General features: G+C 35.9%; 1 protein-coding gene across 1 annotated transcript in view; it reads left to right on the forward strand.

Moving 5' to 3' along the window:
• The first annotated feature begins 509 nt into the window (after nt 1–509).
• fa2h (fatty acid 2-hydroxylase) overlaps nt 510–21,285 on the forward strand; it is a 32,617-nt gene continuing 11,841 nt past the window's right edge. Inside the window, exon 1 of the mRNA XM_051099873.1 lies at nt 510–911. Within this exon, the coding sequence (XP_050955830.1) occupies nt 618–911 (294 nt within the window). The 5' untranslated portion in view covers nt 510–617. The remainder of the gene's footprint in view (nt 912–21,285) is intronic.

Genomic DNA, 21,285 nt, shown 5'->3' on the forward strand with positions numbered 1-21,285 from the left:
TCTCATATTCCACATTACTATAAAGTACAGCAGCTTGGAAAACTAATTCTAAAACTGTTTTGCTGTTTTAAAGTATTCAATGTGAAACCAGCAAGGTTTTTTTTTTTAGTCAAAGGCAGGTTAGTTATTAAATATATAACGCTAAAAAATCTCACTGATCAAGTCACGTCTCACCGTGCCATAAAACGCTATTGACAGCCTGTGTAAGTCCGCGCCCTGAGTGCAAACACAACGACAGGGTTATGACACCAACAACGCCCACAAGAAGGAAGTACAATAAACAAGTATCGATACGTGAAAACGTGTAAACTTTTGGCATTGGTATATTTAAATTTTTTTATTTTTTTAAAAAACAAAACGCAAAATCTATTTTGTGTGAATTATGTAGAAAAAACGACTCGAACACAGCTATACACCGTTTTACGCGCAACAGGTGCTTGGATCAGCAGTGGCTGCGTCATGAATATTCATGAGCTGCTTAATGAGCAGGCTGGGTATGAACACAGCTCTGTCTCTCAGTCGAAAGTCAGTAGTTGTAGTCCACAAGCGCTGGAGAAAGTCAGTGGGGGTCCCACTTGCGTGCCTGCCGTTCTCTATCCTCTTGTGGACACCCCTAAATGAAAACTAAAATGTCACCTTCGGTGTCGCCTCGCTTTTTTTCTGAAAAAGAGGTAGCTAAACATTGCACCAAGGATTCGTGCTGGGTGTTGTTAGGGACGCGCGTCTACGATGTGACGGCGTTCCTTCGGATGCACCCGGGCGGAGAGGCGCTCATTCTCCGCCGCTCTGGCAAGGACATCAGCCAGGAGATCGAAGGACCCCCGCACCGGCACTCGGAGAACGCCCGGAGGTGGATGGAGCAGTACTACATTGGTGAACTTGACAGAGACACCACAAACGAAGATACGGAGGTAAGCCCGAAATAGCAAAAGAAAATCACTCAAATTGTCACACGCACTATTTGAGGAAGTTTAACTCTAAGAGAGGTCATATATTCAGGTTCAGGAACTGCTTTACTGCACACAAACATAGACAGAAAGCGACTTAAGGAGGAAGCTTGATCTAAACTTTCATTTGATCGGATCTTTTTAATAAATCTGTGGAGTTCGTTCACGATTCGAAGTGAATCGGAGCGGTTCACGATTCACCAAGTCACTGAATCGAGAGATAAAACATATTGTAAATATGTGACCCTGGATCACAAAACCAGTCGTAAGGGTCATTTTTTCAAAATTAAGATTCGTACATCATACGAAAGCTGAATAAATAAGCTTTTCATTGATGTTTGTTAGGATAGGGCAATATTTGTCCGAGATATAACCATTTAAAAATCTGAGGGTGCACAAAAAAAAAAAGTTTTCATACATTTACAGCAGGAATTTTACAAAATATCTTAATGGAACATGATCTTTACTTAATTTCCTAATGATTTTGCCATAAAAGAAAAATCAATAATTTTGACCCATACAATGTATTTTTGGCTATTGCTACAAATAAACCCCAGCGACTTAAGACTGGTTTTGTGGTCCAGGGCCACATATGTCTGTGACTTAAGTGCATTCTCACCTTATCAACACCCAAATAGTTTTGTAAATCGTAAATTATTACAACACAATTTTTTTTTGCTGAAATTAATTTAGTATTACGTTGTAAATGCTAATTATATTAGGTTGTGAATGACTAAAACGAAACGACTCATAAAATTACAACACGTTTTATCAATACAGCCTATTTAAGAAAAAACAAATAAAAAGTAATATGTGCTACATACTTTTTATATGCCACACCGTTGTGATGACGCAATTATCGTCAGCACCTGAACAAATCACCGATTCGATTTTTAAATAACTCGATTTTTTTTACCTGTGCATTTTGTAAGTTCATCTTTGAGAACACTTAGATAAGAAACGTCTAGATTATCATCGTGATATTTCTGCGTCGTGTCAGCAGGTAGATATTCCACTGAGGGCTCTTATTAGATAAACAAGCCTGCTTGCCTCTCTTCTGTCACTCCCCAAGGAACAAGCGGGGGGAAGGACCAGGTATCTCAGCTTCCAGTTGCAGCTTTATGTAATATTCTCATTTTATTGTTAGTTTCATACATATCTAGTCAAATAAATAAAACTGTTAGGAATTGACAGGCTTTTATTGCCATTATGTCTGTAATAAACATCTTAATACAAGACTACAAGCTCAAAGTGCAGGACAAGGGTGGATAGTTCAGAATGTAGAAGGTGTAAATGAGTGTGTGTGTGTGTGTGTGTGTTTGTGTGTGTGAGGGAGACAATCAAACCGGTCTGTCTTGTCTAAGCAGTGGCATATACTCCAGCATGACCCACAACACAATAGCTGAGAAGGAGAGTTTCAACGCCACTTTAAGTTTCACAGTACTGTCAGCATTTGCATTAAGTATCATTGCAATTAGTGGTCACTTCACACTTTCATATTCATTTCTGAATGAAATCTTCACTCATTTGGTAGTATCTTGAAGCATCTTGAAATTATACATGTGTAGAGAATAAGGGAGAGCTAAAAGTCACATTGTTGTGAGTTGTGATTGGTTAGAAAATGTGTATGTTAAAAAAAACGAAATTAGCATGCATTCAAATTTTTGGACGAATGACTCCAAGATGCTCGTGTTACCAAACGCTTTGAGAGAATTGCTTCAATGTATATCTAGGCATTCATAATAAGTTCTTGGGAAATTCATTATTCAGATTCACTTTTTATAGCAGGTTATTAAGAACTGGCATGTTTATTCTACTAACTATAGTTCAACTTCTTAGGTTTTTGGCACTAAAAACATATTAAGATACAATATAGAAGATATAATTATGATTTTTAGGCCTGGAAATGTATGGAAACATGTTTCTGCCTTGAATAAAAAATAAAAAAAAGGTAATTTGTGACATTTTGTCTCACAATTCTGACTTTTTTCTCAGAATTGTGGGATATAAACTCACAATTGGGACTTTTTTCTCAGAATTGCATGTTTATATCTCACAGTTGTGACTTTATAACATGCAATTGTGAGTTATCAAATCAAAATTGAGATATAAATGCTCAATTCTGAGAATTAGTTGTTTTTTTTCCTCTCAAAGTTGGACTTTATAACTCCCAATTGCGAGTTTATATTTCACAATTCTGAGAAAAATGTCAGAATTGTGAGATAAACTAGCGATTGCAAGGAAAAAAGTCAGAACTGTGAGTTTTATACTTGCAATACTGACTTTATTTCTAGAATTGCGACTTTATTTCTCAGAATTATGAGTTTATCTCACAATTCTGACTTTATAACACGAGAATTGTGAGTTTATATCATAATTCTGAGAAAAATGGCAAAATTGCGAGATGTAATATTCTCAATTGCGAGGAAAAAAAGTCAAAATTGTGAAATTAAAAAGTAGCAATTACTTTTTTTTTTTTTATTCAGTGGCGGAAATAGGCTTCCAGAGATAAGTAATGAAAATGAATAGAATTTAATTAATTTATTTTATTAAAAAATCTATATATATTTTTGCCACTGAATATACAATGTTCTCTTTCTGCTAAGATAAAAATGTTTGGGTTTTTTTGTTTTGTTTTTTTTAATTAATCTCAGTCATTTTTAAAATTCTTTTGTAGTAATGACTAACAACCAGACAAGTCATGCACAATAATTGGCCAAAAAGTGTGGGAACGCTGACCTATAATTCCCACACATTTCTAAACTGAAGGCTTTTAAGAACAGATGACGTCATTAATTTTTTCGAAACCCTCATTGCTGTAATCATTTAGCATGTTTGTTGTAAAGCAGAAGTGTGTTGGTATGTGATACAGTAAATGAGTGTATATTTTTGAGATTGCGTGGATTTGAGTCCTTCGGACACATTGCGAATTGTGGCCTACATTTGATGCTGAATTTAACTTTGATTCACCTGTCCTGAAACATGCTAAAGTCATTTCTCAGCAGGTGTGATTGCATTGTAAACAGTCTGATCCTACTAATAGTGTGAGGACTTGAATCCCCACCACTCAACACAAGGGCTTGGCCGGACACTTTGCTAATCTGTATTTCCACATAGTTTCACAAGCACCTTTTGACACACTCAGGTAATGGATACTGCTGTAGTACAAAGTATTTTATTATTTTTTAATGAGTCTTAGTGATTTCAAACTAGCCAATTTTTGAGAAAAACCTCAAAGTATTTCAAAAGTATATTTATCTCATGGGATTATCTGAGGTGATTTGCAGTTATTTAGACCTTTGATATCTGATATCAGATATCAGATTATGGCATACAAATTTAAATATAAAATAGTTATAAAAATAGTTATTGAGTTCCCAATGACAAGCGTTTTTCATCTAGTCCCGTTTCAGTGCTTTATGATTAATCATTCATAAAAATATATTTAAAAACTATTTTAAACAACTATTTTTAACATTGAAAATAATCAGAAATTAGCAAATTATTAAATCAGCATATTAGATTGATTTCTGAAGGATCATGTGACACTGAAGACTGGAGTAATGATGCTGAAAATTCAGCTTTGCATCACAGAAATAAATTATTTCGTAAAATATGTTCAAATAGAAAACGTTTATTTTAAACTGTAATAATATTTCACAATATTACTGTGTTTTTAATCAAATGAATGCAGCCTCACGTTTGATTTTAACAGGCATTTTAAATGTTCAAGATTTATCTAAAACAAGACCGTCCTAAATCAACTTGATTTGCACACGTTCAGTAAAATTTTATCATGCTAATCATTTTTATTTTTTTATTACGCTCTCTTTTTTAAACAAGGTCCTCCCTGAGATCTTGAGCTCAGTGATTGTTGTTTGTTCCCACTAGGAAATAACAGTGACTCATGATATTAGTCACATATTCCTATTTAATTCTGAAAAACTGGCTAGACCTGTTATAAAGTTTGAAAATTTGAAAGTATTCGTAGTATTAATGGTAATGACTTTGCAAGGACAAACTCGAAAGGCCTTAGTCAGGCAGCAAAACAAACGTCAGAGAAATGTAGGTGAACAACTGTCTCTTTTTCGAATTGATCGCTCGTGAAACCAGCCGGACCTGTTGACTAAGTGCGGGGGCTGTAGTCCATTTGCTCGTATTTAGTGAGGGTATGACAAGGCGATGACCTGTTATGGGCGTGTTGCCAGTGATGTAATGACAAAATGGTATCAGGCGGTTCCACTTCTTGAGCAAGCATGAATTTCAATGAGGAGAACGAGATAAATGGATGAGTGAAGTGATGCATGGATGTCTAGGTAAATAGCTGTTAGGCTTATGGATATATTGATTGTTCTTTATGAAACAGCTGGCTGTTAGTTACCTTGTGACTAGAATGGTAAAATCATAAATGATCACTATTGTAAAGAAAAGCATCACGTTCATAACTCTGTACAGAGGTAAAAGGACAAAGGCTTCTTTAGCACCTTTATTTACACCACGCAGACGTTTTTCACGGCACGTAGTGGTGTCAGCTCAAGTAGCGCCCAAATTCCCACTCCTGAATGCTTTGACACATGCACATTTGAATTTATGATTTAAGATTGGATTATTTGCTTAATCTTAAGCTTCTTTAGTCCTGTATTACACGGTATAGGACTAAAGAAGATACAAAGAATTTGATTATGTTTTTTTTGTGGTCCAGAGTCTTCATTCCAAAGCAAAATTAACAATCTTTTATTTCCTAATTCTTGTGCCAAGTATAACTCAACTGTGCATGTTATTCCAATATTGAAAAAAAAATTGTATTTTTAAAATTTTTTATATATATATATATATACTTTTTTTTTCAGCAAAATGACTTGCTGACTTGTTTTTAGGGATTATGTTCATGTAATGTCCAATAACTGGTAAATTACAGATATTTAAATATTTTACAAATTTGTCTAAGTAAGTTACAAATAAAATACAAAATTATTACAAATGCTAAAAATGAAAATATAGGTATCGCAACTTTATATTGTACAGTGTAAAAAATACATATTCAATTTTAGATGAGCTAAATATTACTTTCAACAGTAATATTACAGCTTTTTTTAAAAGACTAAATAAATGTCTATAGTTTACCAGTTATTGACCATAATTATGTTCATATTATAATCAATAACTGGTTAATTATAGATATTTAAATATTTTACAAATTTGTTTAAATGAGTTACAAATAAAATACTAAAATCTATTATTACAAATGCTAAAAATGACTGTAGCCATCACAACTTTTTATTGTACGGTGTGAAAAATGCATATTCAATTTGAGATTAGCTAAAGATTATAAATAGTTGTAAAATGTAAATGGGAATGCTTATTTCTTTTATTTTTTATAATGAAATATCCAAAATAATAAATATGACACCGTAATTTTAATTTATTTAATATATTCTACCAATATATGTGACCCTGGACCACAAAACCAGTCATAAGCACAGATATATTTGTAGCAATAGCCAACAATACATTATATGGGTCAAAATTATCAGTTTTTCTTTTATCAATTTTTTTCTTTTGTAAGTAAAGGTCATGTTCCACGAAGACATTTTGTAAATTATATTTACTACCGTAAATATATCAAAACTTATTTTTTCATTAGTAATATGCATTGCTAAGAACTTCATTTGGACAACTTTAATGGTGATTTTCTCAGTATTTTTATTTTTTTTATTTATTTATTTATTTTTTGCACCTTCAGACTCCAGATTTTCACATTTTTGAATCTTAACAAACAAATACATCAGAGGAAAGCTTATTTATCCATTTCAGATGATGTATAATAATCTCAATTTCAGGTTGACCCTTATGGCTGGTTTTGTGGTCCAGGGTCACATATACATTCAAATTATGTCACTAAGCCCTTATGTTTCAACCAGCTGCTGTGTTTTTCGTCTAGTTTTCCTCCATGATTACAAACTCTGGTCTGAAACTGTTCAATTTAATATGTTTTACTCAAAAATATGTCTCAGGAAAATTAAAATCATATTTGAGCCCTTAGTTCTTCCAGTCAATGGTATAGTTGCTTGTTAATTTTTGAGAAGAATGTATAATGCAGTGTATAACGCAGAGGCATGAATCTCTGGAATGCCTCCTTTCTGAGGATATGAATCTCATTTCTTCTTCAATAGCCTTTTTGTTTTCCATGGCTTCAGCCACAACGCAGCATGCCAGCCTTTACCAAGGGCCATGCTGGTTGTGAATACTCAGTGCGGTGAAATTCACTCAAATTCCTTTCATAATATTGCCTTGTGGTTGAGATAGAACCTCATATTGGATCAGTGTAGTTCATATAGTGTAGTTTATTGGCCTATAACCACAAGACTGTAGGATGAACAGGTATCCTCTGGTGTTAGAAGTGTTTACTGCCGGCTGCTATGCCGACAGGGACAGACTCAGTACTTCGCTGCTCCACTGTCATCAAACCTTTTGTAACCTTCCGTTGTCTTTTCCCAAGGAGACTGCGTCAGACTGGCAAATTACACCTTGGGAACGCAAGGCATTTGTAGGTGCACAAGATGCTTAGAAGTTTTCACTGATGGATTAAAACGTAGGTCATTGATAGATTATACACAGATGGTTCGGCCACCATCGGTCCCTAAGGTAACTAAGGTTTGCTTGCTCATTAATTGCTTCAAGCTACCGGACGGTCCCCAGGAGAGGAACATGCTGGGTACAAGACTCATAATCCTGATGTCACCTGGAGACACTTGTTGCCATGGCTCTGGATGGAACCCTGGGACCCGGAAGAGCTCTCAGTGGCTAATGCACAGTGTGGTTGATTTTAGATGCCTTCTGGAGACCGATTAATTATTTTCTATAACTCTGATTTAAAAGAGGGAAATCAGTGCATAATCTAAAATGTACTATGAAAGGAAAATCTTGCACGGTTGCTTGACTGTGTCAAAGTTCACACAGACACTCCCATGAGCCGCACGCATGGTTTCGTCTCGACTAATTTAACTGCTTATAATACAATGCATAGAGAATCATTGTTCAAACTGAATAAGCGCGATTCATATGAACCCTGTCTGAATTGCGGTTTCGCGACGAAAATGGGTGTATTGTTCCGAAGCTGACACCGTAGAAGAGCCAACCTACAGAGTTTACATTGATTTTTCTGAAACACAATTTCTTGCTGTAACATTGTAATATTTTAGGCATGAGAAAGGCTAGGTTGTTTCAAACCACACTCTTAAAAATAAAGGTTTATCCATGAGGAACCTTCAACATTCATGTAACCTTTCAAATGCAGAAAGATTTTTAAAATGTTCTTCAAAATGGTTCTTTTAAGAACTGTTCACTGAGTGGTTCATTGGGGAACCGAAAATGGTTCTTCTATGGCATCACTGCAAAAACACTCTTTTGGAACCTTTATTTTTAAGAGTGCAACGTTCAAATATGGACTAACCCAATTTCTGAGTCCCGTGTTCAAATCCCGACTCGAGGACCTTTGCCGATCCCCCCCCCCGTCTCTCTCTCCCACTTCGCTTCCTGTCACTTCTAAACTGTCCTGTCATAATAAAGGCAAAATGCCCAAAAATAAATCTTTAAAAAAATGTAACCCAACAGTTGGGTTAGTCCATGGTTGCTACCTAGGCTCATTTCTGCAAAACATACCTATATGTACGAATCGCTGCCATTTCCATTCCATTTCCATTTATTTATTTAGCAGATGTACCACTCTCTGGACATTTCATTTTGAAACTGCTGTGAAATGTACAGTAAGGTACATAATTACGGTGTTGCAGAGTGTTAATTTCGTTGACAAATACCTTTTGTCATACTTTTTGTCAACAATTTTTTTTTTCACAGATGAAAACGAGACTATAACGAAAACAAAAACTTGTTTTGAATGACAAAAAGTATGATGAAAATCTATTGGCATTTTCGCCAATGAATAAAATGTATGGATAAATTTGAAGACGCAAAAGAGAATTCAACTCGGTTTCCTGAACGCAGACACCGAAGCAGCACACGAGTACTCTTTCACGTCTCATGAACGGAGAAATACACACAAAATTAATTGTCCATTTTTAAGGAGTATTCACGTAAACACACTTAATTTCTAAAACGAAATTAACATTTGCTGTCAAAACTGGTTGCGGAAATGTATACAGAGGCACGTATTTTCATGAGCCTGGGTTGCATATTTGACCCAAAGCTGGGTTTTGTAGTAGTATCTTCATCCATTTAATGACCTTCTATTTAAACTCCATTGTATCCACAAGATCTCAAAGCTTAAAATCAAAACAATGTATGTGAAAGCTTCTCAAAGATACTAAGATACTCGCTAAAACATGTTTAACTAGAAAAGGTTACATTTGTTACAATCAGGTGGCGTCATTCTTAGAACTCAAAGAATCTTTTGTAGAATCTCATCATGACTTTGGTGCTTTTGTAACGTTGGTATTTGAAGGGTGGTTGACTTCACTGTGGTGATTAAGTTTCTAACAGGTTCCGCCAGTAGAGAAGAACCTGTCAAAGTCTTCAAAAGAAATACAAAAGGAAGAATGACGCATCAAAATTGGAAAACTGTGTTCAGTGTCATCGATTCTGTAGGATGCACGTTAACCGTTCCTTATCTTTTCAAATGCATTTGCCACTGCCTTTCAGATATGACTATTGATTTTATAGATGCCTTTTTATCTCATATGATACCTGCATTATACAATTGTTCGTTGTAGAGAACGTGACACTGAGATGTTCCCCTCTTCAATGAGGAAGCTGACCCTTGTTTGCCTGTTTGGGGAATATTTTACGTAGAGTATGAAACTTTAAACTACAGGCATGCAGGTGTGTCATTATACCACATTTACAGTAGTCGTTGGTATCAAAATGTCACAATTTTTTATACAGATATAACAGCAAAAGCAAATATGTATTATGGTAATATTAAGAGATTAATTTAGAACAGTGGCCTTTAAGTAAGTAGTTCTTGATTTTATTTTAATGATAAAATTAGGTAAGCGCCCATGTTTTTTTTTTTTGAAGTACTACTGATATTGTAAGAAAGAGTGGTATTGTTACATCTTTTTACCAGTTGACTTTGAACCAAAGTCTTAGTATTTTGAAATTCATACACGAATGACTGCACTCATTATCATACAAATTATCTCAAAATGGGAAAAAGAAGTGGTTGGAGACATAGGAAAAATGATTGTGAGTTTTGAATCTGTGAACTTCAGACTTGCTACCCCTGTTGCACGTATTTCTAATCTTCTTGCTGATGCTCTTCTTGGATTGAAGGTCGTCGTTACGTGTGAGAAGGCTCTTGATCGCTGAACTTTGTCCGATAGGACATGCTCATGTGTGCAGATGTGCAGATGGAAAAACCTTTGCACCCTTGTTTGAAGGGAGGGACCTGAAAAAGGGTTATTGCATGTAGATTTATGATCTTGTTTTACAAGCGAACAGCCGTCACGTTTACCCTTTTCATTTGTTTTTCTTTACCCTTTGCTCTATACAAATACAAGTACCTTTACTGGTTTGACTAATATTTTTAAATATTTTGATTTGAAGTCATGTTTATTCTGTCATCATGACAAGAGAATTGAAATTGAGTGGTTTCAAGAGCAAAAAAGTCACAGCAACCTTTGGCCGACTATACCCACCCTTTCCCAGATGTCTAATCTTTATCATATCTGCCAACCCCAAGATAATGAAGCCGGTCATTGATGTTAAATTTGGCTTGGCTATTGAGAAAAGGAATAAGGGAAAAAAGAAAACCAGCGAGAAAATGCTTGGGAGGACTCCCAGTATCTGGCCCAGCAGGTTCCACCAGTTCTCTGGGTGATGCAGCTTACCAACCAACAACATCCCTGTTTATGGTGAGAGTGGACTGCTCTCAACCCCGCCTACCACTTTAAATTCCAGATCGGCAGGTCTGGCATCAGTTTCGGCTTCAGTCTAGTGTCTCTTATGAGCAAAAAAGCAGTTAAAAAGGCGATCCTGAACCAGTTGTAAAATGAGAGGAAAGCACAAAGAAGGAGGCATTGATTTGAATGCCTTCAAAATAGCATTCAAAACCTTCAAGGAATATTCTGGGTTCAGTACATGTTAAGCTTAGTTTGTGGCACAGCATTTGTGCTATAATGTTATCACAAAATTGATCTGTTTATTTAAAAAAGCCGAAATTTGAGTTACACTTAGACTTTTTAAAATTAAAGTGAATCGTGGCCAATTTAATAGTATAGCCAGATTACTACTTAAATTCTTCTTTTAAAACTTTGAACTAATGTAAGTGGTTTAAAAAAAAACTTCACATTTCTGCTTTGCATTCCTTAAAAACTGTCCCTGTTCACTTCCATTGTAAGTACCACACTGTAACCTCAGGTTTTGCTTTTTTTAAAGAACATGAGGGAAAAGTCAAAATCATTTTTTTTAACATTATGCCAGAGTACAAACAAGGACACACTTGTCAGATAATGTCCGACTACAACCGAGTTTGTTTTTTTACATGCATGGTGCATAATGGCGGTTCATAATCTAAGAACAGTGCTGCATTCACCCTCCCCTGTGTACATTTGCGTTAACATGTACTTTTGTTTAGTCATTTACATATGTAGCTTGTTAAACAAGAAGCTAGTCTTTTCTGCTTATATCACATGACTTTCCCATGCTTGTCCACCTTGCCAATTGCTTCTCTCCACCGTCCTTGACGTAAAACCCAAACATCCTACATGGAGAATAAGAAAATCCTTCTACAATTTTTACAACCGGTGTGTTTAGAGAGAGATTTGGGAATTGGGCAGGTTGTTGAGGAACTTCTGTCTGTGAATTTACATAAGTGTTGCTCTGAATAACACAAGCCAAATGTTTTACATCTGCCCCAAATCAGTGTCACTTCACATGGCTGATGTTTTCAACAGCTTGGATCAGTCGTTGCTCTTATCAGGAGCAGTCCGTCCCACTGTGTATCCTGGCACCGATTGGATAATGGTTAATTATTGACTCGGAAGAACCCTCATGGGTCATGTGACCCTCTTGCCCTGACCACTGTTGAAACTGGTGAGGTAATGCGACATAGCTTTTTTTAAGCTAGTGTCATTTTTGATTCTAAAGAACTGCTGATTGTATCACACATTTTGTAAGAACTTCTAGATTGATGGCTGATAAGGTCACAGCCAAGATTCTTCAGGGATCCAGTTTGACCTGAGATTAATGATTTTTTTTTTTGCAGGTTAACAACCTAAATCTGAATGATCTAATCCTGTTCCTGAAGGGCCAATGTTTGGCAGAGTTTAGCTCCAGTCTGCCTCAACACACTTGCCTAGGTGTTTGGCCCTAAGGTGTGTTTAATTTAGGCTGGAGCTAAACTGGATGTCAGTAGTTCTTCTGGAGCAGGATTGGACACCTTGCCCTAAATCAGGGGTAGGCAAGTTCGGTCCTAGAGAGCCGCAGCCCTGCAGAGTTCAAGTTCACCCAAAAATGAAAATTCTGTCATTAATTACTCGCCCTCATGTCGTTCCAAACCTTTAAAATCTTCGGTCTTCATTCATCTTCGGAACACTAATAAAGATGCTTTGGATGAAATCCAAGAGCTCCCTGACCCTTCATAGACAGCAAGAGTCCTTCCACATTGAAGGTCCAGAAAGGTACCTAGAACATCGACAAAATAGTCCATGTGACATCAGTGGTTCAACCAATCAACTCAATCAGTGGTTGGTACCTTTCTAGACTTTAAACGTGGAAGAACCCTTGCTGTTTATGCAGGGTCAGAAAGCTCTCAAACTTCATCAAAAGCATCTTAATTTGTGTTCCGAAGATGTGAAGGTCTTATGGATTTGGAACGACATGACGGTGAGTAATTAATGACAGAATTTTTAACTATCCCTTTCAGCTCCAACCCTAATCAAACAGACCTGAGAAAGCTAATCAATGTCTTCAGGATTACTAAGGCTTTTTTTTTTAGGGTTGGAGCTGAACTCTGTAGAACTGCAGCTATCTAGGACCAAACTTGCCTACCCCTGACCTAAATAGACCCTAATAACATCAGTCAATGTGAACTTTGACTACAGCACTTTTACTTTACTGGAAACCCCTGCTTGGCAAGATCCAAGGCTTGGCCAGCCAATGAAACCTAAACGTCTCCCATTAGAGAACCAAATCTTTTTGACCAAAGATCTTCCTCATCTTTGTTAATGCTAAACTGCTTCCGGATCTACACTTTTAATTGTTTTACACTTTTAGTTGTTTTTTTTTTCTACACGAGTGCCTTGGAGTATTTCGTCTTTTCAAACTGTTTCCGAATGTCTGATATTTGTTCATCTTGTCTTACCGAGAACAATAGGGGTGTGTTAGTCCACTAGTTGGTATGTGGCTACATTTGTTCCTACATCTTTATCTGGGGAATGTGGTGGGTTTGAGCAAATTGTGAAACGTCACCAACTGGGAGGGTTAGGCTAGTTAGGGTTTGGCTAGGCGTTGCTGATGGCCTCGGTGCCCTTTCGAGTGCATGCGTCCCTCAACCCCCAACCGTACTCTTACCACCACCCCAGCACCATTCGACACACAGCCAGCCCTGTTTAGATTGTACCAGCCTGAGCTTTCTTCCTCTGTCCTTCACGCTTTTGTTCTTGCAACTCTTTCTGTATGTATGTGCGCCTCTGTCATTTAGTGTCCCGGACCCTTACTGCTCCATAAAGAAGCAGTATTGTTCAGTGGAATTCTTTCAGCCCCCATGCCAGTTCACAACGTTGGCCTCATTCTTACTGAAGATGCATTTTTAGCATTTCGCCACTGTAAATCTCATTGATGACTGCATTACCATCATGAAACGTAGCAGGATCTGGATTAATTGTCTTTAAAAGAACTCATGCTCCAAATTGAAGGTATCCCGACTGTCAAGATAGGATAACCCTGAAAACTTTTTACACCTGCCTCACGTAATATTGGTTCTGCAACTATGCAAACTACACTGTCGATTAATTTTGAGTCTGCCAGTGCAGCTGTCGTAACTTTAGTTCAAGTGATATTTGCATACCACACCGGAAAATGATACCGTCTAGGTGTAATGACTTATGGCTGTATTTTCATACATTCCACTCTGTTGGTCTTCATGATCATAAACTTGGTGCTTTTGCTTGCGTTTGCTTCCTTTCCTTCATTCTTTTTTCTTTCATACCAATAAAGACAAAGCTATATGTGCTTTCTAGACATCAGCACTGACCATTATAAACCCTTTCTACCCACTATAAAGGATTGCTAACCTCATCCAGGTCTAGTTTATGTAAGGACAATCGGAAAGCCTCTCTTCTGTAAACAAGCAATCTTTTATAAGAATGTAATGTAGTATGGTATACACAAGACCAGTGATGGCTTGCGTTGTGTGCTTTTATATAGACATATGATTATGTATGGTTGATTTGATTGTAAATTTGTTTAGGCCTAATTAACTGTGAAGCAACATAACAAAGGCATAGACCATAAAAATGGAGATGTAATAGTAATAGGAAGTGGGTTCGTTTGTGGTGATCTTTTTTTTATCATTAAAATTTCCATGGCGAGGGGAGTCTTCGTGTTGTGGTTTTATGGTACAGATAAAGTGGCCCGACTAAATGCGTCCCACTGTCTATGAGGACAACAATACAGCTCTATAGCTATATGACCTAGTTTAGGTTTAACCAGTCTTCTCACCATGAATCACTTGTGAATATTTTACCTGGTACACGTGCTTAATCATATAACGACAGTCCATATTCACATGATTAGACACAATCTAACCTTCTATCCAGTTAAAATTTATGATCTTCATGCTTGTTCTGCGAAATCGGTGAAGTTTATCAGAGATTTGCTTGCTGTCCAGATGAGTGTTTATTGCAAAGAATTTATTCTTGTGAATTTATAACATACAGATAAGAACGATAATGTCAAATGTTAAAAGTTTACTTTTGACTTACATTTTATGGTTATATTTTTATTAGGGCTGTCAGTTCAATGCATTAACTTAATTAGTTATGAAAAAATAATACGATTTTAAAATATTTTAAAGTTGAATGTTGACAAATATGATGCAGGGCAACAACTTCACAAATGCAGTTATGCCCTAACATTCAAAATATTGGTGCAAAGAATGCCCCCACGTGTGTTTTGTCTTATATTTATATATATCGCGTATCACAAGAGATTACACGGGGAGCTAGAGCAATATGACACGAGTGCTGATTTTGTCCTGATCTATCACAAGCTTGAATGTGATTTTATACAACAGTTCAGTAAATAAGTTGATATTGTTATTTAAACACAATATTATGTTTTTGCTCAATTGTTGTGCGTCTCTGAGCAACACAGCGGTGTTTAGTTTCTAAATGAGTCTGCGTTTTGAATGAATCGTGTGAACCAATGATTCAAAGGCCCATTTAGAAAAGAGAGCCATTTACTTCATTCCTGAATGAATCAGCCGTTTGAACAAAGCGAATGAATAAATAAATGATTCATAAAGACATTTACTACCACCTGCTAATAATAAACATTAAAAACATTAAAGGGATAATTCACCCAAAAAAAAAAAGTAAATTCTGTCATTTACTCACCCTCATGTCATTCAAATAAAATATTTCTTTCTAAAGCTATAATTTGTAATGTCTACTTGATACTTTCACAAAAATAGTATTAAATAATCTTTTGTGGGTATTTTCACAGTCAAATTTATTTTGCGATTAAATAGATTAATTAATCGAAACATAATAGTAATTCGATTAAAAATTTGAATCGATTGACGTTTGAATCGCTCTAATTTTTATCTTAAATTTAGCTTTAAGATATGATTTTAAACAGCATTTTGCTAAATTTTTTTATTTTAGTTCATTCCACACTACATACAGTGAACTAATGAGAGAATGTTTGAAAAAATACTTTAAAATGTTTATAAAAATGATACACTTTCCGTTAAATTCATACATTTCAACCTAACTTGATGTTGAGTGAAATAATAAAAGTACATGTGTGTTATGTCCACTACAGTGTTTATTTGGAATCCAATAGCAGCCTTATCCTTGGAAGCAGTGCTTCGCAGAAGGAAGTTTACCTCTTCGCCAACACACTCCTGTTGAGCTCAAACTATCTTCTGCACCATAGATCAAAAACTCTGACAGACCCCCAACCATCCACCTCCTAATCCAAGTCATGGGACGATTAAACCTTAACCAACCCTGCGGCTACTGCCTCCGTTATACAACTGCAACTTGTTCTAACCATAACTAGGGATGGGTATCGAGAACCGGTTGCATTTTGGATTTTTATCGCCCCAAAATACATCAGTATATCATAAACACAGCCGTTTTTTGTCGAAAGTGAAAGTAAACAGATGAGAAAGAAAACGCATGTATAACAGTATTTTTAGATCCGCGTGCGTTCGATATTAAAGAGCCCACCGCCTGTCATTAATGTTAATCCAAGAACAAAAAAAATTAACTGATCTTGACTGAATATCTTTCATAACTTTGAGGATTAATCTATATTTTATGAAATTTATATTAGTCTTGTTTTTGCTGTGGTATTTATTTATTTTTATTTTTTTTGTTAAAACCATAGGCAAACATTTCTCTTAGGCCTAAGTGTTCTGTAGGCTGCTGATTTTTGCTCGTTATTCAGCTGCAACAGAAAGCTTTGTAAAAATATAGAATAAAATGACTTAATTTATTTTTGTTATTGGACTCGAAACTAGGAATTGTTAAAAATTGGAATCGATAAAATTCAAACGATACCCAACCCTAGCCATAACTGGTCTTATCTTACCCAAGCTTTTCTAATTTCCTTCCTGAGATAACTGTGACTTTTGCACATTACTAAATTGCATCGCCTTGCTTTTCCTAAAGACTTCTTCACCTGCTTTTCCTAAGCTTTTTGGCTGCAGGCGTCCCGCACAAGAAGCTGCCAAAGCTGGCAAAATCACCTGCCAGACGACCGCACATGATTGAACGGTCACGCTCATATCTACACCTCCACTATCCTGGTTCTCGCTTCAGCACCCTTGTTCACCTCGGCAAAAGGGCAGCACGCATCTCGTATCACATGTGCTGGTCGCATCGCACACACCCACTAACGCAGCACTATTTCTGAGCTATAAAAGCAAATGATTTGCTGGCATTCACAGTCAATTTGCGGTGGCTCTTTGACCATGAACTTAAAAACAACACAAAAACAGCCTCACTACAAAGTCACGAAGTTCATCGAGACTAGATAGCATCATCTTTTTGACAGTTACTAAGTTTGGATGCTTATGTATACTATACAAATTGTTCACTTGAAGGCATGTAATCAAGATGTCAACATGCAAGCACACGTCAGATTGAATCGTACCATTTGACCTTTTGTATTGTGCAAAAGGCCTGTCGTGCAAGATTTCAGCGGTGCGGTGTTCAGATAGTGACTGTATCTATAACGACAACTGTTTGTTTCTAGATGCAGTCTCTTGTGTATTGTTCTAGGCTCTGGTTTGGTGTTTATTTCTGTGTGCGTTCGTGCTTGGTGTGAATGGTTTCATCAGGATGTTAAAAAAAAATCACCTAAATAGTGATTTTATATATTTGCATTCTTCATTGTTAAATTAGTGTCAGGTTTAATCTTTTAATTGTTAATTTCCCTTTCCTCTTTTTCCTGCTTTTGGTTTGTGTGTATTTCCAAGCTTATGATTGGTGTGGCTCATTGTAAATAGTGAAACACCCCAGCAGTCACGTATGCATATTGCTGGGTGTGTTTAGGTGCAATAAATTGAATTGACCTCTTGATATGGTGCTGTATTTTTATATATTGTTGTATGCGTTATTTAAGCTGCAAGTTAAGCATTAAAGTGGATGTTATCTTGAGTGTGACGACAGCACGGACTGACACTGAGTAAGCGCTAGCTGGTGTCAGTGTCAATACAAGTGCATTGAAAAATGGGTTTGGACCCACAGTCATCTGGAATATCTGGTCAGGCCCGTCTAGTTTTAAAAGTTCTGCTCTGTTTGCCTTTAGAAAAATGTGGCTTAGTTGTGCAATTTTCATTGTTTTTTCTTCACAGAATAGTAATAATAGATCACAATTTCCGCAAAAATATTATGCTGTTTTAAATATAGATTAAATATAGATTTGTGAAAAATCATGTTACACTAAAGACTGGAGTAATGAAGCTGACAATTTAGCTTTGATCACAGGAATAAATTATTATTTTTTTTCTTTTGAACAGTAAGATTTTTTATGTTTTTAAAGACGTCTCTTCTGCTCACCAAGCCTGAATTTTTTTTTATAATTTTACTATTTAAAATAACTGCTTTATATTTTAATGTATTTTAAAATGTAATTTATTTCCGTGATCAAAACCTGAATTTTCAGCATCATTACTCCAGTCTTCAGTGTCACATGATCCCTCAGTAATCATTCTAATATGCTGATTTGCTGTTAAAGAAACATTTATTATTATTATTATTATAAATATTTAAAACATTTTTTTCAGGATTCTTTGATGAATAGACAAATCCAAAGATCAGCATTTATTTGAAATTAACAGCTTTTTGTAACATTATACACTATTCCCTTCAAACGCTTGGAGTGAGTATAATTTTTTTTGAATAAGAAATTATAGAAGTTAATACTTTTATTTATCAAGGATGCTTTAAATGATCAAAAGTTATGATAAAGACATTTTATAATGTTACAAAAGATTTCTATTTCAGATATATGCTGTTCTTCTGAACTTTTTATTCATCAGAGAAACCTGAAAAAAAATCTACTTAGCTGTTTTCAACATAACAAAAATAACAAATGTTTTTGAACAGCAAATCAGAATATTAGAATGATTTCTGAAGGATCATGTGACTGGAATAATGATGCTAAAAATTCAGCTTTGAAATCACAGAAATAAATTACATTTTAAAATATATTCAAATAGAAAACGGTTATTTAAAATAATAAATATATTTTAAAATTGTACTGTCTTTGCTGTATTTTGAATCAAATAAATGCAGGCTTGGTGAGCAGAAGAGACGTCTTACTGTTCAAAAACTTTTTACTAGTAGTATATATTAAATGGTGCCTATTTTATTTATATCTAACTGATTCAGTTGAAAGTGGTCTAGAAAAAAATGATGATTTTATAACTGTGATATGCAGAGACAGATGATGGGAAGTGGATAAAAGACTCAATGAGAGAGAGGGGGGAAAAAAGAACACACCGAAAAAACAGGATGGAGCATGTGGTCAGGTTACAAATTGTGACTTGGTCTTCAGCAAACCCAAACTGAAGGTCATGAAAACCAGGGCTGTGCTCTCATGGCCTACTTTTTACATGCTCACTTATTATTATTATTATTATTATTATTATTATTATTATTATATACTTATTTTTGTCTTCTTGTTAGAATCCCTTTACTGTTCTAATACAAATTTAATTACATTAGCTCTTTTAATTCTTAATATTTATTGAAGTTCATCTGTTGGTCACTTGACAAGCTGTTTTGTACAATGGAAATACCCGCATGACGTATTTACAACATTTCCAGATAAGACTATACAAATAAAATAAGTAATGCACTAGAAAAAAATATCTCTAAACCACATTCTCCAGGTCGCAGTGTTTAGTGACTCTGTTTAGGGATAGTTCATCCGCAAATGAAGATTCTGTCATTAATAACTAACCCGTACAAACTTCATTCATCTTAGGATCACAACACAAATTAAGATATTTTTGATGAAATCCAAGAGCTTTCTGACTCTGCATAGACAGCAACACAACTGACGTGTTCAAGGCCCAAAAAAATTGTAAGGACATCCTTAAAATATGCAGGAAAAGAGAGATTTATACCTTTAAGAATAATGTATGTTTGAATTCTGTTGAAATGTATTGTCCTGAAATTGCATTCAGCTCCGGATATAGTATCATTCAGTACCATGTAACCTCTGAGGAAGTTTGTTCTGTTTTAATCGAAATAACCCTCAGTCAGACACAAACAACAACAGTACAACCGTCAGCATCTAGAACTTGTTGCGGTTCCTCTGACACATTTCTATGGCAGACTGTGTGCTGTGGTGTTGGGTTGCCATAGAGGCGTGTGCGAAGGTGTGAAGGGGGGCAGGGTTAATCACCTCTTTAATGTTAGAATGGTATGGTGCGACGCGAGACCTGATTAATATTTCACCTGTCCCGCCAAACTAGCCATCTGTGAAGGGTGTGTTTGAGTGTGTGTGTGTGTGTGTGTGTGTGTGTGTGTGTGTGTGACCCTATGGAGAAATGAGAAGCTCTTTCGTCCTGTGGGATGAGGTAATGCGTGCTGTGATGTGTGTATCATGTGAATAAGGCGTTGTGTACTTTGTGTGGTGGTATGATGATGATGATGAGGGTAGGTTTTTGTTTAATCTATGACGTGAAAAAGTTCTTTATTATATTGTAATCATAATTGCCTGTGCCATATAATTGCCATTATGAGCAGACAGAACTGCAGATCTGATTCACGGGCTTCAGTGTCTTATTGAATGTCTTATTCTAGTCAGGGTTGCCAGGTTTTCACAACAAAACCTCCCAGTTGGCACTCACTAGCTGAAAACTGGCCCAAACACATTTTGAAGGGGTTTTTTTGGCAGGGTTCCCCTAGTGAAATTAGTATTCCAGGGGTTAAATATTACGTTATTGGGGTTGCTTCAACCCGTGGACATAATAAACAACCCACAGCAACAGTGGTAAAATAGTTAAAATAGCAATTCTGCTGGAAAACCGAGAACTTGGCAACACAGTTTCTAGTCCGCTATCTCTGATGGGTTATTTTATTGAAAGTATTTAGTGTTTTTTATTAGTATTTAAAAATCGTGTTCCGGGGGGTAAAATACACAGTTTTTTTTTTTGTCAGGGATCCCCTGGTAAAATTTGCATTCCAGGGACTAAATATCACGTTATTGGGGTCTCTTCAACTTGCAGACATGAAAAACAACCTGTAGAAACAGTGTTAAAATAGCCCAGTTCTGCGGGAAAACTGCAGACTTGGCAACACAGTTTCTAGTCCACTATCTTTTAATGGTTATTTTATTGAAAGTATTTAGTGTTTTGCTTTTTATTAGTATTTAAAAATCGTGTTCCGGGGGGTAAAATACATGTTTTTTTTTTGGCAGGGTTCCGCTGGTAAAATTCACATTCCTTCAACTTGCGGACATGAAAAACAACCTGCAAAAACAGTGTTAAAATAGCCCAGTTCTGCAGGAAAACTGCAGACTTGGCAACACAGTTTCTAGTCCACTATCTCTATTCTGATGATGAAATTCGCATCATACGCAGTGTGCACTGTAAAAAGTGTATACTTTGGGCTTTATTGTTTTATTCTAGTCA

Source organism: Labeo rohita, chromosome 25, assembly GCF_022985175.1.
Source record: "Labeo rohita strain BAU-BD-2019 chromosome 25, IGBB_LRoh.1.0, whole genome shotgun sequence".
In the NCBI taxonomy this organism is placed as follows: Eukaryota; Metazoa; Chordata; class Actinopteri; order Cypriniformes; family Cyprinidae; genus Labeo; species Labeo rohita.